The sequence below is a fragment of the Thermobia domestica genome, chromosome 18, assembly GCF_964235325.1.
Source record: "Thermobia domestica chromosome 18, izTheDome1.hap1.1, whole genome shotgun sequence".
In the NCBI taxonomy this organism is placed as follows: Eukaryota; Metazoa; Arthropoda; class Insecta; order Zygentoma; family Lepismatidae; genus Thermobia; species Thermobia domestica.
Window position 1 is genome coordinate 3,743,590 of NC_137471.1, and position 14,443 is coordinate 3,758,032.

At 37.9% G+C, this 14,443-nt stretch overlaps 1 protein-coding gene across 1 annotated transcript in view; it reads left to right on the forward strand.

The window, feature by feature from the left end:
* Arms (Ankyrin repeat-rich membrane spanning) overlaps nt 1-14,443 on the forward strand; it is a gene marked incomplete in the record, with an annotated part of 380,241 nt that overhangs the window by 206,448 nt on the left and 159,350 nt on the right. The window contains 1 exon segment of the mRNA XM_081746181.1: nt 3,406-3,585. Coding sequence (XP_081602307.1) covers nt 3,406-3,585 — 180 coding nt within the window.

Genomic DNA, 14,443 nt, shown 5'->3' on the forward strand with positions numbered 1-14,443 from the left:
GTGGCGAGGACAATTTGTATGGAACTTAACCAGGACAACGCTTGAAGTGATACGTCCAAAATGTGCCCTTCTACTGACGCATGGCAATTGCAGTTGGTATCCATGCTACTCCATTCGAGAATATTCAAATACTTTCATGAATTACTGTACTTTCGGGCTTCTCAAAAGGTGTCTTTTATCTGGTCGCTTTTACATGATAAATGTCCTAAAAAGCGTGTAAATAGGAGTGGAACAGTATACCGTGGTAAAGCTACAATGAAGTCTGCTGGAGCGGAAACTGCGGTGTTGTGCAGTTGTCCGTACCTATAGCCATTACATGAGATCTCTTACGTAAACAACAACTTCAATTTCTTCGGATGGAAACAGATCAGCTTGTATGTAAAAATGTTGTTCTATTTATGATTACTAGTTGTACAATATGTAGGAGAAATATAAATGGGCAAATACTTACTATGATATAGTCTCAATAATGCCAATGAGATTATTGCCAAGAGTGACAATAATGTTAATATAGTGCCAACGAGATACACAGAAGAGAACGAATACTATTTGTTGTGTTGTCGATAGAATCCGACTTGAGAAGTATGAGAGTTGGGAATTACAGCAATTTGAAGATATCAGAATAAATGCCTTGAATTATGTTGCAGCACAATAATAAAGGGAATTCGATTTATTTAGTGATGAGATAACGATGTTGTTAGGACGAAAAGTAATTGTAGAAAGGTGATGATAAATGTCTTGTAAGTGGGGTTCATATCTATGCTGGATAAGAGACAGAAGAGAAAGAAAGTTCAGATATTATTTGGATTGAGAATATCTTATGTGTGAAATCGATATCATAATTTTTGATTGAATATACTTGTTAATGATCTTTTATGGTAAATTACAAGTATATATATGTATCGCCTCCTGAAAGCAGAAAGGTGCTAAGTGGCCGAACTCTAAATTTCTCAGGAGAGCATAGAAACGAATGAATTACTAATTAATTTCGAGTCTCTCATTCCTCTATAGAATTCAGTTTTCACTACAGACCTTTCATATTGTCTCCTGCCACTTGTCTCCTTTCTGCCAATATTCAACATGAAATGGGAAGTTACGATATGCACTTAGTTGGAAATCAAGGAGAATGGCGCTTAGCACCTTTCTGCTTTCCGGTGGCTACATACATATATAACTTCTCTCTCTTATCCAGTATAGATGTGATTTCTACTTACGAAACATTTCTGACCAACTTTTTAATATTATTCTTATTAGGCAATCTCTTCCCTTTTCTATCTATATAATACGTAATATGTACAGATCAGCCAGAACATTATGAGCACCTACCTATTATCGATATAAACACGTCCAGGCGATAGCAGCGTCACCTGACGAGGAATGTCTGCTAGTCACACACACGTACGATGCATGTAGTATCAGTGAGCGTGCTGACCGTGTGTAGAATGAGGAAGACGCACGATCTTTCTGAGTTTGACTGAGGGCAGATTGTAATGGCTCGGAGGCTTGGCACGAGCATTTCGAAACTCCACGACTTGTCGGATGTTCGAGGAGTGCTGTGGTGAATGTCTTCAATAAGTGGCGAAACCAAGGTGAAGCGACGTCCCAACGTCGAGGGGTTTGTCGCCCCTCCCTTATTACAGGTGTCGGACTGGGCAGACTGGTAAAACAGAACAGGCGGCGAACTGTGGCGGAACTTACATCAGACTTTAATGCTGGGCAGAGTACGTGTGTGTCTGAACATACAGTGCACCGAACACTCCTAACGAAGGGCCTCCGCAGCCGACGACCCATCCATGTGCCAATGTTAACACAACAACATCGGCAACTACGACTGAAATGGGCACATGACTATCGCTGCTGGACCTTGGCGCAGTGGCAGAGCGTTGCATTGTCTGACGAATCCCGATACCTTCTTCATCATGTCGATGGGAGGGTGCGAATCCGTCGTCTTCCATGGGAACAGTTCCTTGACACCTGTACTGCGGGACAGGGACAAGCTGGCGGCTGCTCAATTATGGTCTGGGGAACATTCACGTGGGCATCCATCGGTCCAGTGGAGCTCGTGCAAGGCACCATGACGGCCAAAGCGTATCGTACACTGGTTGCAGACCACGTACACGCCTTCATGATGACCATGTTTCCCAACGTCAGTGGCAGTTTTCAACAAGATAATGCTCCATGTCACAAGGCCAGGAATGTGATGGAGTGGTTTGAGGAACACAGTGGCGAGTTCCAATTGATGTGCTAGCCTCCCAACTCGCCGGATCTGAACTCAATCGAACACCTCTGGAATGTGATTGAACGTGCCGTCAGAGTGCATCGCCTCCCTTCCCGGAATTTACGGGAATTAGGTGGGTGATCTATCTATGCAGGTGTGGTGCCAACTCCTTCCAGCGACCTACTAAGACCTCATTGCTTCCATGCCAAGACGCGTCGCCGCTGTTATGCATGCCAAAAGTAGACATACCGTCTATTAGGTAGGTGGCCATAATATGCTGGCTGAAGGATATATATATATATATATATATATAATATACGTACACACGTTGAGTAAATCTTGTTTGGGAAGTTGATACCCTAATTTTTAATTGTACGTTGTGTATACTTATGACTGTTTTTTTTTTTTTTTTTTTTTTTTTAATCATATTATTTGATGGTTTTACATTGTATTGAAGATATACAGTATATACATGGGGTAATTAAATAGCTATATTTAAACCTTACACATACGTCTTGGCATAAATACAGTTCAAAACATGCATTCTATCGTCATAGTAAGTTGAACAGTATACATCAGAAAAAGAAGCTTTACAATAAATTATCAGGTGCAATTGTAGTTCATGATAAGTGTTAAAAAAATGCTATGGAACTGCATTTATGATTGGATGCGGTAGCGGCTGTGTTTAGAATTAGTGATTTAAAAAAAAATCATTTAACTTCTCCGTGTTTAGTTTTACTACACAATAGTTGTTATTATTGATGCTTCTCATAATGGTTTCTGTTTACTTCCTAATGTTAGTTTAATAATAAAATTGTAGACACAGAAGCAAAAATATATTTTACACTGAAAACATAATCATTAGAAGGTTAAAATATATTTGGAAATAAGTGAGGCAGGATTTAATGTGTATCATCTGATTGGACGTTGCAAGAAACCTGGAAAGTCCCTAATCAAGCTGATTGACAATGAAATTCGAAGTTGAGACACCCTTTGATTCTTTCAGTTCATCTGTTGTTTTAACTTGTTAACGTTCAATTTCCTACTTTATTTCTTTCTTGGAAAACCCCAGACAAGTCTAAGTAAATTTCAAGACGAACTTTGGTTGAGTATACAGTATGGATCATTAAGCAATCAACAGCTAATATCAGTTTAAAAATTTATTCTAATTTATTTTATTGTTGCAGGTTCGCTGTCTAGATGGCTTCACTCGTCAACAAACAAGATTAGTAGCAATAGTTGACGGCCTTGATAGTTGTGAACAGGACAAAGTGTTACATGTATTGGATGCCGTCCATTTGTTGTTTTCAAATAGTGATACTCCATTCATTACCATCTTAGCAATAGATCCACATGTTATATCAAAAGTAAGTGTTTCGCATTCGTTCTCTTTTTTACCATATAATATGGAATGAATGTTTTCTGTAATTGTATTTTCTCTATGATCTACCTGTTATTTGTGTATGCATTGTTCTGTGAGTACGAGAGGAAATCCGAAAAAATTTTTGTCTATTCGTAAGTTAAAATGTTAGGAAAAAAAATCCAGAACCTAACCTAAAGAGGGATCTCCTGTTAGTCCCAGGATCGACCAACAGGCAGAATACTTAATAAAATCAATTCGTAAGTTACAAGGAGACCAAATGTTAGCAGAGAAGAAATCCCGTTTGTAGTACGAGTAATCGTCTTTTGATGTGATTTTCAGTTTAGCGTCCCATTTCAGTAGCGAGGCTATATGAGATGTGGACCTACAGCTTAACGCGGAATCAGAACCATACGAGCTCCCGCCGGGAATCGAATCTGTTCCTCCTACGCCAAAGGCGCGTACCCTAGCCCCTTAGCCACGAAGAAGCTCTAATCGTCTTCTATTCCTGGAATGAATGACAGTTTCGTGAGCCGGTTGTATACAGCGCGAAAGTAGGATTAATCGGAAACTAGAGCAATCCACGCGTCTTAAGAGCAGCAGGGACCGCAAATGCTTGATTTTGAAGAAATTACGCATCCAAGGTACGATCGTCTAAAATGAACCATATAAAATTAGTAATATATATATATAATCAGTATAAATTAGTAATGAGTAATATATAATAACTTTCTGCAACCAAATGCACTTTAATTTCACTATTTCAGTAGTTGCTGGTACCTTCGTCAGTTGCTCTGAGACACTTGCATGAAAGTTCTCTCATTTTTTTTTGGGGGGGGGGGGGTACTTAATGGAAAAATGCTAAGGTTTGAATTCTTGTTAATCTAGATTCCTTATACTCCAATAAGTCTTCTTTAGTAACGAAATATGTAATGTAGAATTAGTGTGTAGTATGTAACCTTATTTCGAACTACCTCTCAGAAAAAATAAATGATGCAAAATAAAGATAACAAATATAGTATAACTATGTTTATTGTCTAAATATAATTTTTAGAATTAAAAAAAAAATATGTAGTAATATAGGTTATAAAATCATTACATGTTAAAACTTGAACTGGTTCTATAAAATCTGTCCTAAATACAGATTAAGGTTACTGTTTATTCTTGCGCGCACACATAGTGGCGGCTCTGGAGGGAAGTCATCGGTAAAAATTAAACACTTATCACTTCAAACTAAGGGAAGGAAACTTACCTAATGGTAATTGTTGTGTATGTGAATTAAAAGATTAGGTAAGTTTCCTTTTCCTAATTTCAAGCGATAGAAGTTTACTTTTTTACCAAGTGACCTCTCACGAGACACCACAGGAGAGACAAAGTTGTACAGTTTCGAAAGTGGACACTTTACAGTCGCTAACATTTGTTGATACTTCCTTCTGCTTGTAGTTTTATCAACAAGTGGGGAATAAACGAATGAATTAGTGATGTTTCCTTTGGGGTAAAGAGAACATAATTAGGAATGGGCAAAACCGATTTATAGAATTAACGAAAAATCGATGTTTTGATTTTCTCTAAAACTGGTTTGATAGAAATCTGATTTTTTTTTTTTTTGCAGAAAACTGAAACCGGTTTTGATAGAATGCCGAACCGGTTTCGGTTTTTTAAGAATCGAAAACCGGTTTTTGGCCACCACTAAACAAAATATAGCAAAATTTATTGAAAACAGTACTCAGAGTCGTTCTTTAATACGGAATTTATTGTTAGTAGAACAAGTAGAAGAGGTATCCACTTTTGTTGGGAGTTCTATTACTCATAAACTTATTGATTAAGATGAGTACTGTCTCCAACAGATAGTAGAACGTTTCCCCCATATTTTTCTAATTTATTTTGTAAAGAGCGACAATATTTACATATTTAAAGCAAAGTACAGAGATGAATATTCAGATTTGCTCCATAGACAACTTGAATTAATAATTAAATTATTCGTGCACTTTCTAGTTGTTTTGTTTTATTTATTGCTGTATTTATTGCAGTGAGATTGTACTGTTCAGAAGATGCTTCTAATAATATTAGATTGTCTAAAATGTATTGAACCTTCGGAGGTCAAAATTGAGAATACATTTATGCAACACTGTAATTCCGTCACTGTCAAACTTCTGTGCTTTCTGGCAAATAGGTTATTACATGCAGTTTTCACAGGAGAAACTAACTTAACACCATTCAAGAAGTTCTTGAAAGCCCAAAACAAATTATATTCTGACGATGCCAGGTACGGGCTATGCGGTGGATGCAATTAAAACCCCCAATCAAGTTCTCTCAATATCTGACGGATCGTTCAAGATGTGTGCGGTCTATCATTATCAGCGTGGTGTACGACATCCTTTCTGTTGACCAGCTCCAGCCGTCCCTTTTGAATTGCTAAAAGCACTTGCGCTAATTGTCGCAAGTACAGGTCCTAAGCCATCGTCGTGCCCAGCGACAGAGCTCGTGATGCACGGTGCTCTTCCAATCCCATAAAATGCACAGCATAATCTTCCTGAGCGTCAATGTGAGATTTGCCACAGACTAGAGCTTCTCGCTTCGGCCACGATCTTTTTCGCACATTGTTCTTGTAAATTATCCGCTTTTCGTCACTCGTGATTTTGTCTGGAAAGAAAGAAAGAGAGAGAGAAAGAAAGAAAGAAAAAATTCTAAAAAAAATGCACTGAGTATTCTCTAGTTATTGATTCAGTTTGTCTTTGGACAATCAATGTTTGTGAATATCGTCACTCTTTACAAAATACATTGGAAAGATAGGGAAATCGTACTGCCATCTGTCGATAATTAGCTCTCCTTTAAACTCACCTTAATTAGGCATTAGAAATAAAAACTAAAAAAAGGGAAGTAAAAAAAAAAAGCCTCAAGGTAAATTTCGAATATTATCTTCAATCGCAGTTCCATCGGTTGTGATCGTTCAGTAACTAACATGTAATCTTTTCTTGTGTCTCTCAGATTGCTTCAAGCATGGTTAGCACTAAGGTATGAAATAAATGATATGTCCCTGTCAGTGTACCATGTGATGTAATGTTCATAGTTTGTTATTGTGTGAAACTTAGTATTGTTAGTCGTGTTACTCAAATGAGAGAATGCAGTTGATAGGGAAAATTGAACTCTGAACTCTGATTAAAATAAAATTTGCATTCTGACAGTGACGGCTGAGTTAAGAATACGATGATTTGTACTCGCAAACGTACAAAATGTAAAATCCAATGTATTTTTTACGTGTGAATAATGAAACAGTAAATATATGAGTGTAAAGTAAAGATGTACTCACCGAAAACACTCAGGTTGTAAATCTCGACTGTAAACATTTCAGCAAAGATTTCTTGCCATTCTTAGCACGGAACCTTTCAAAAAATTAACATTGCTAGACGAATGACACCACTGACAACCTGGGGACCACGGTGGTTCAGTGGCAGAGCGTTCACCTCTGGTGCATGGGGTCCTTGTTTCGATTCCAACTCGCACCAAGCGAGCTTTGTGGTGGATAAACACAGTGTGCGTGGTTTTCTCGGGATTCTCCCGTTTTCTTCCACTTTCTTTATTCCACAATTTCATTAATTTATCATCACCGTCCGCTTTAGTCTAACCGGCATAACCGTGGGATGTAAAACTTGAAGGTTTCATTTAATGTTTTCCACTGTTAACCTTCAGTGAATACATTAATTTACGCATTTTCAGAAGTAGCATTTTCAAGAAATTATCCGTGTACTTTTGCAGATCTATATCCTGTAAATCAGGTGATTAGTAAATAATTAATGAAACATTGATTTGAGTTCTCACTGATAAGGAATATTTGTCGGTTTGCTTAACCCAAGTATGATTATCAGACAAGCGAAAATGGAACACAGATGAAAGAAGTAAGAATTCAAGTCACTGTTTCATTAATTATTATTAATGGCCTAATTTACGGAATACAGGTCCGTTCAGAGCTCTACATACATACACAAAGGTGTTCTTGAAAATACTACTACTGCAGGTGCGTAAGTTATTACTTGTGTATACAGTAAAGGTTAATAAGCGTGTAGTTTGTCTGGTAGCGTGTAGTTTCTGAACGTTTCTATGTTGAGGATGGCAAGATGTCGATATGCAGTAGTAGTTCCAATCCCACTAATTCAGAGAGTTTCTGTTGCACGTGCTCAGATCGGTGATAAGGAGCACTATCGATTTGGAGAAAGACGTGCTTTCGCCTCACCAAACGCAGGTATTTCTGACGCTGAACTCTGTACACGTGGCCCAGTAGCTCAGATATAGGTTGATATCTAAAGCACACCCATCAGGAGTGAGTTTTCAGTGCAGAGTCCATTAAAGTTTCATCAAACGCACAAAATTGCCTTCGTGTCAAGTATCCTCGTTGCACGACCGGGGCAGCGTGGTTGGAACCATTGATTTTTATTGTTTGGCGATCGCATGTAGACGTACCTTTCCTTATCAATTACGATTCTTCTTGAGAACTGCTGATGCTGGGAATTTTCCAGAAGTTTCCGGTAGATGTCTCTTCGCGGCTTGATTTTTTTCTTGTCGAGCTCATGAGAAACCGATCTTGGTCGTGTATTCACAAACCCCAACCGATGAAGATACCGAACAATTATGGTTTGTTTCGCCTGTACCTCAGCTGCCAACCGCCGTGCCGATGCCTTTGACTTACTTGTTGAGGCATCCACGAGAACCTTATCAGTGAGTGCAAATGGACGTCCCTTGTGTTATATCTGCAGGTAGTGTCCCCGTCTTTAAACTGTTTGAAGCACCATTGGGCCGTCCGTCTTTTTACTACGCCCTCTAGTTCCACATCTCGGCTGCCGCGGCGGTGTAACATTTTTTCAGTAACCACGAATTACGATTGTTTCTTTCATAACAAGAGCTGAAACTGACAGCATCTGTACTGGCTACGTGAAAAGTTCTGAGGCGTTGTGCGATAGCCGCGACATTGGTCTGATAGTTAAGGTCACGGCTCTCCAACTTTTTCTATGATTGTATGGTGTCGGAGGAAAACTAGACATTTATTTCGACTCAATCTGATATTATGTGACTAGCAGAATGCCCGTTCTTTACACGGGAATAATAGGGTTTGTTGGAAATATGTGATCGATATATAAATTTTTGTCTGGTTTCAGAATACTTGTTAATTCAGGTTCTGTGTCGCTGGAATTACGTACTCACTCACTCCCGTTTCCTCTCTTAGCGAGTCACATTTCGTAATACCACATCTTATCGTGATCCTACGGCTCACGGAATATATTTACACAAAATTTCGTGTAAATATAGGGAGAGAGGGAAATATCCCTCCCCCACTTTGGAGGCGCATTCAAAAATCATGTCTCAATATACGGTCTAGAGTATAAGGAACTTCTGTAAAATTTCAGGGTTGTACGCGTAATAGTTTGAAGATGAGTGAATATATATATATATATATATATATATATATATATATATATATATATATATTTATTTATTCGAGTTACGTACAGTATATAATTATTAGTGTATTGTTTTGTGTTGGTGATTTGTATGTAAAATACATTATTTAGATTTGGCTTCACAGTAATTATTGATAACAATGCCAACTTGACGCCGAACTGTCAGAATCAGATATTTATTTTAATCGTCAGAGGTTTATCAATAAGAGCTACTAGATGCTTATAAGTTCATTTATAGTTAGCAGCTAAATGAGTTTCTTTAGTCTGTAATCCAGGACAATTTTATGTGGAAGATATATCATTAAGACCTAGATTCTGTAATGGTACCGGAATTTGCTGGAAATTATAGCCATAACGTTACATTCGAAGCTCGATTTTTAGCAATTGGAACTCGCAAAATAACGCTTATTATATTAATTTTAAATTTTCGTTCGATTTGCGACATAAATTATGCGTATACCATGAAAAGTACCACAAAAATCAATCATGTGATTTTTTCTAGAACTTTAAAATGAGAGAAGTTTCTCTACGTGATAAGAAAGCTCTTAATTGAGATTATTATCGAGAAAACTTCTAAATCATTAGCAGACTTGCACCTTCTACAAATCAAGGTTTAATTAAAGAAATAATAATTGTGTCAGGTTCGTCGTTTAGCTTTTACTCTAGATCCTTCGTTGCCTAGCACTATCAAGTTGCAAACAGCTGTATGTGATTTCTACTATGTATATATCTGATATATTGTGAAGGTGATTTGGAAAACTAAGAACTAAGCGCTTATTATGATGGTTCAATAGTTAGCGAGCTTCCCCGTGGCTATCTAGTTAGCGTACGCGGCTTTGACACGATAGACCTGAGTTCGATTCCTGATAGGAGTACATATGGTTGGGATTCCACCTTAAGCTGTAGGCCAATGTCCCATACAGCCTCGATATTGAACGGGACTCACTCGGGGGCGCGGTGGCTCAGTGGTAGAGCGTTCACCTCCGGTGCTTGGGGTCCCTGGTTCAATCCCAGCTCGCGCCAACTGGGCTTTGTGGTGGACAAATACCGTATTCTCCCGTTTCCTCCCGCTTTATTCATTCGACCATTGCATTCATTTATCATCAGCACCCTCTCCTTTAGTCTAGCCGGCATTAATGTAGGAAGTAAAACTAAAAGATTTCATTTCATTTCATTTTTTTGAAAAATCTAGATCTTTATGTTTCGGCCAAGTGACCAACTCTGTTGGCACGAAGTTTCTTGTCTGGAAGTTTTGGATGGTATTTTTACACAACCGTAGCTCTATCCTATCTATAGTGCGTTATATCCAATCCAAAATTATGTATATCGTGGCTTCGCTTACTCTAGTGTCTAACACTCTCGCCCTTGTTCCGGATTCGATTCCTGGTGGGGACACTCGGTCGAAAAAGTGAAAGCTTATTCAGGTCAACCATCCTGAACGAGGTTTTTCCTGTGTTTTCCTCATTCACACCAGGTAAATACCGGCATGGTATCTAACATAATGGTTTCTGGCCACTTCTTTCCTTTCTCACTCCTTCCTTCCTTTCTTTATTCTTCGGATAGTGTGATCTCCGAGGGACATCATCTCTCATGCGTGGCAGGCTAACATGGCCGTAGATGCCGAAAGCCCAAAAATCTAATTCCTAATCCTAATCCTAGTGACGGGCTAACATGGCCATAGATGCCGAAAGCCCAGAAATCTAATTCCTAATCTTAATCCTAGTGACGGACTACCATGGTCATAGATGCCGAAAGCCCAGAAATCTAATTCCTAATCCTAATCCTAGTGACGGGCTACCATGGTCATAGATGCCGAAAGCCCAGAAATCTAATTCCTAATCCTAATCCTAGTGACGGGCTACCATGGTCATAGATGCCGAAAGCCCAGAAATCTAATTCCTAATCCTAATCCTAGTGACGGCCTACCATGGCCATAGATGCCGAAAGCCCAGAAATCTAATTCCTAATCTTAATCCTAGTGACGGACTACCATGGTCATAGATGCCGAGAGCCCATAAATCTAATTCCTAATCCTAATCCTAGTTATGGGCTAACATGGCCGTAGATGCCGAAAACCCAGAAATCTAATTCCTAATCCTAATCCTAGTTATATGCTAACATGGCCATAGATGCCGAAAGCCCAGAAATCTAATTCCTAATCCTAATCCTAGTTATGGGCTAACATGGCCATAGATGCCGAAAGCCCAGAAATCTAATTCCTACTCCTAATCCTAGTTATGGGCTAACATGGCCATAGATGCCGAAAGTCCAGAAATCTAATTCCTAATCCTAATCCTAGTTATGGGCTAACATGGCCATAAATGCCGAAAGCCCAGAAATATAGTCCCTAATCCTAATCCAAGATCATATGCCTTGGTACCCCTTGATTAGTACCTGTGTGAGGTTATCTGAATATTAAAATTTTATCACATCTAAAAACCAACTGTCGGGATTCATCATAATATTAATAAAAGGGCTGCAATTGAGTGAAAATAATCCAAGATTTTGAGAAGAACACTTGCTAAATCCACAATGGTTATTTAGCGGATACTACAATCTGAAGATAAATGTAATGAATTATATATTACATTAAAGAGTTTCTTCTATTAAAGTTGTTTTTCTTAACAGCGAACGTCTAGTAGCTCTTATTCAAATACTCCATGAATGTACATTTTTTTTTTTTTTAAAAAAAAGACATAGTACCTTTATTTTCTTAGCATTCAAAATGATTTTTTGTCTTCACAGTGGTAAGTAGGAGTTCCAGTTTAAATTTTAGTATTTGCATTCCCAATAAACTGTTCAGTGAAGCATGTGTTTTCTGTGCGAATTTCCAGAAAATCCTCGTGTGTAGGTTTCCATTATTCAGTGTTCAAAACCCTTCAGTGACATTCATGTGTCTTAATTATTTTACACATATAACGGGTGTATACAAAAGAGTATTGAAATTTTGAAGTAGTACATTTTATCTTATTTATGGTATGAAATAAAAAACACAAGTAAGATGTAGAAATATACTCTTTTAGCACCTGTCCGTTGTAAGTATTAAATATGGGTAACTTTTGCTACACGGTTCATATTCAACTGGTAATCGAGTTCTTACACACATCGGTCATCTCGGGTATAAGAGAAACAATAGCTTCAACAGTCCTGTTTTTCGAACTCCTTCGTGGTTATATAGTTAGCGCACACGTCGTTGCCGCGGGAGCTTCGGTTTCGACTTCCAGTGGAAGTTTATATACAAGATCCATTCAATAAATAACGGGAAAAATATGAAAAATACTAAACTTCGACAAAGTTTGTGCTTCTTTGTTATTTTTTGGTGGTGTCGTAGAACTACCATCAGACGGACCTGGCACGCTTGCCTCGCGGACAGGGTGCTGGAAATGAGGGAAACAAGGCAGGCGTGCTATCTGATGATAGTTCTAGGACACCACCAAAAAATAACAAAGAAGCACAAACTTTGTCAAAGTTTTGTATTTTTTATACAACTTTTCTGGTTATTTATTGAATGGGCCTTACAGAAGACAGAGCAATCGGTAGATTTCGTAAAATCATACAAGATACCGGTGTTAACTCAAAAATAGCAAATTTTGAGATGTGCCTATTGGTTATTCCAACGACGATAAATCAGGTCTTTTACTTACTTCCATAGGAAGAAATCATAATGGATGTTGTCGAAAGATATTGGAAATCATTTTGAGATATGCCTATTAGTTATTCCAACAACAATAAATCAGGTCTTTTTCCTACTTCCATAGGAAGAAATCATAATGCTTGTTGTCAAAATATATTGGAAATCATCACAGGATAAACCTTGTTCAGACCCAGCGAAGGGATAAACTGGATTCAGTCATTCACAAATGTCTCGTACACATGGAAGAAGAAGAGAATGAGAGTATACAGTCTACTAAATTATGTATTCTCGTTTTTGTAGCAGAAAGAGCCGATTTTGAAACATATTAAGATAGCTATGTATCTTGAGGAAAGAAGAAGAAAATGTTAATTGTTGGCGAGTGTCTTGCATGTCCGCTGTTTCGTGTGGATTCTTCATCCCCCAGAAACAAGTTTTAATGATTTCGCTTTATTACTAACACGAAATGTTGATTTATCACTCAAAGTAACACGAGTAAGAAAATCATCAGTTGTTGCTCTTTCCTGGATTTCGTTGGCGAAGTTGATGCATAATGATGTATAATATATTGACTTGGGGTGTGCAACAGCTGCAAATGAAATGGCTTCGTGTGCAGTCGCTTCCACACTATCATTAACGACATTGTTAGTTATTTTAGAACTACACGCGAAAGAGGTTTTAACCCTTTCAAGTGTTTTATCTAACACACGGTTATCTTATATTCTTCTCTTTACACCGCTGAACTCGAACGACCAAATTCCATTGAAATTTTGAGTTCATGTTGTTTCCATCTTTGAATACTGACTGTGTCTCGCACTGAATTAGGAACTAGCTTTTCAGCTTTTTTACACTACGAAGGCGTGAGTTGCTTACCATACAAACTACTCATAATTCCGATGTTCTTTTGTGTACACCCATAAACCTTTTCTTTTGTTGTTTGCATGTACTATGCAATGATATTTCAAACACTTTTTTTTTTTTTTTTTTAATCTCAGTTTTCAATTTATCTCAATATTACTTTTGCTAAATAACATACTTTCTGTTTGCATTATTATTACTCTTTCATGAACGAATTGCTACGACGTTAAAGATCATATGGTATGCTGAGAGATGTAATTTAGTCATTTTAGTTTTTCCATTACCTTTCAGGACGTAACCATTTTCTGTAAAAAAGAAACTAACAAACTGTAAAAATAAACAAGATAATATGTTAATACAATCAGGAAATTTTAAGAATCAGAATTCCTTGCGGGAGCACTAACATTGTGCAGTCTTCACCTAGCATCATGAAGCAATTGGAGATTTACCTGAATTAAGAGCTTGCAAACTCGGGTTTAGAAAGTCAGAAATGGTGGCACTGGGAACTAATGCGCTGAACATCCATCATCCAGTCGAACGTGCGCCATCTGATCGTCCGTAGCCCTTCATAATCTGTAACGCCATAAAGTTTAATTTTTTTTCTCTTTGTTAGCTAATTTCGTCAGTATTTTAATACCGTCATTATCAGTCTCCCGTGCAATTCGCCTCACCCCTGTGTACTGAAATAATACACTATAATTTATGTCATAAATTTTGTCGTAACATTGGGGATCCCAAAAGGAATATATTGTATGTAAGTAGAATCCATATAGGGTAAGGAAGAGGAGCTTGAACCAGGTCAGCTCCGGTGCCTACGCCACTGCCCTATTTGTTAAAACTTTTCCCTCGTAAGTTCGTATATATTTCGTAGATTTTCCTGATAATATTGTCCTCCGGGGCAACTGATCCTGTATGCCTATTGG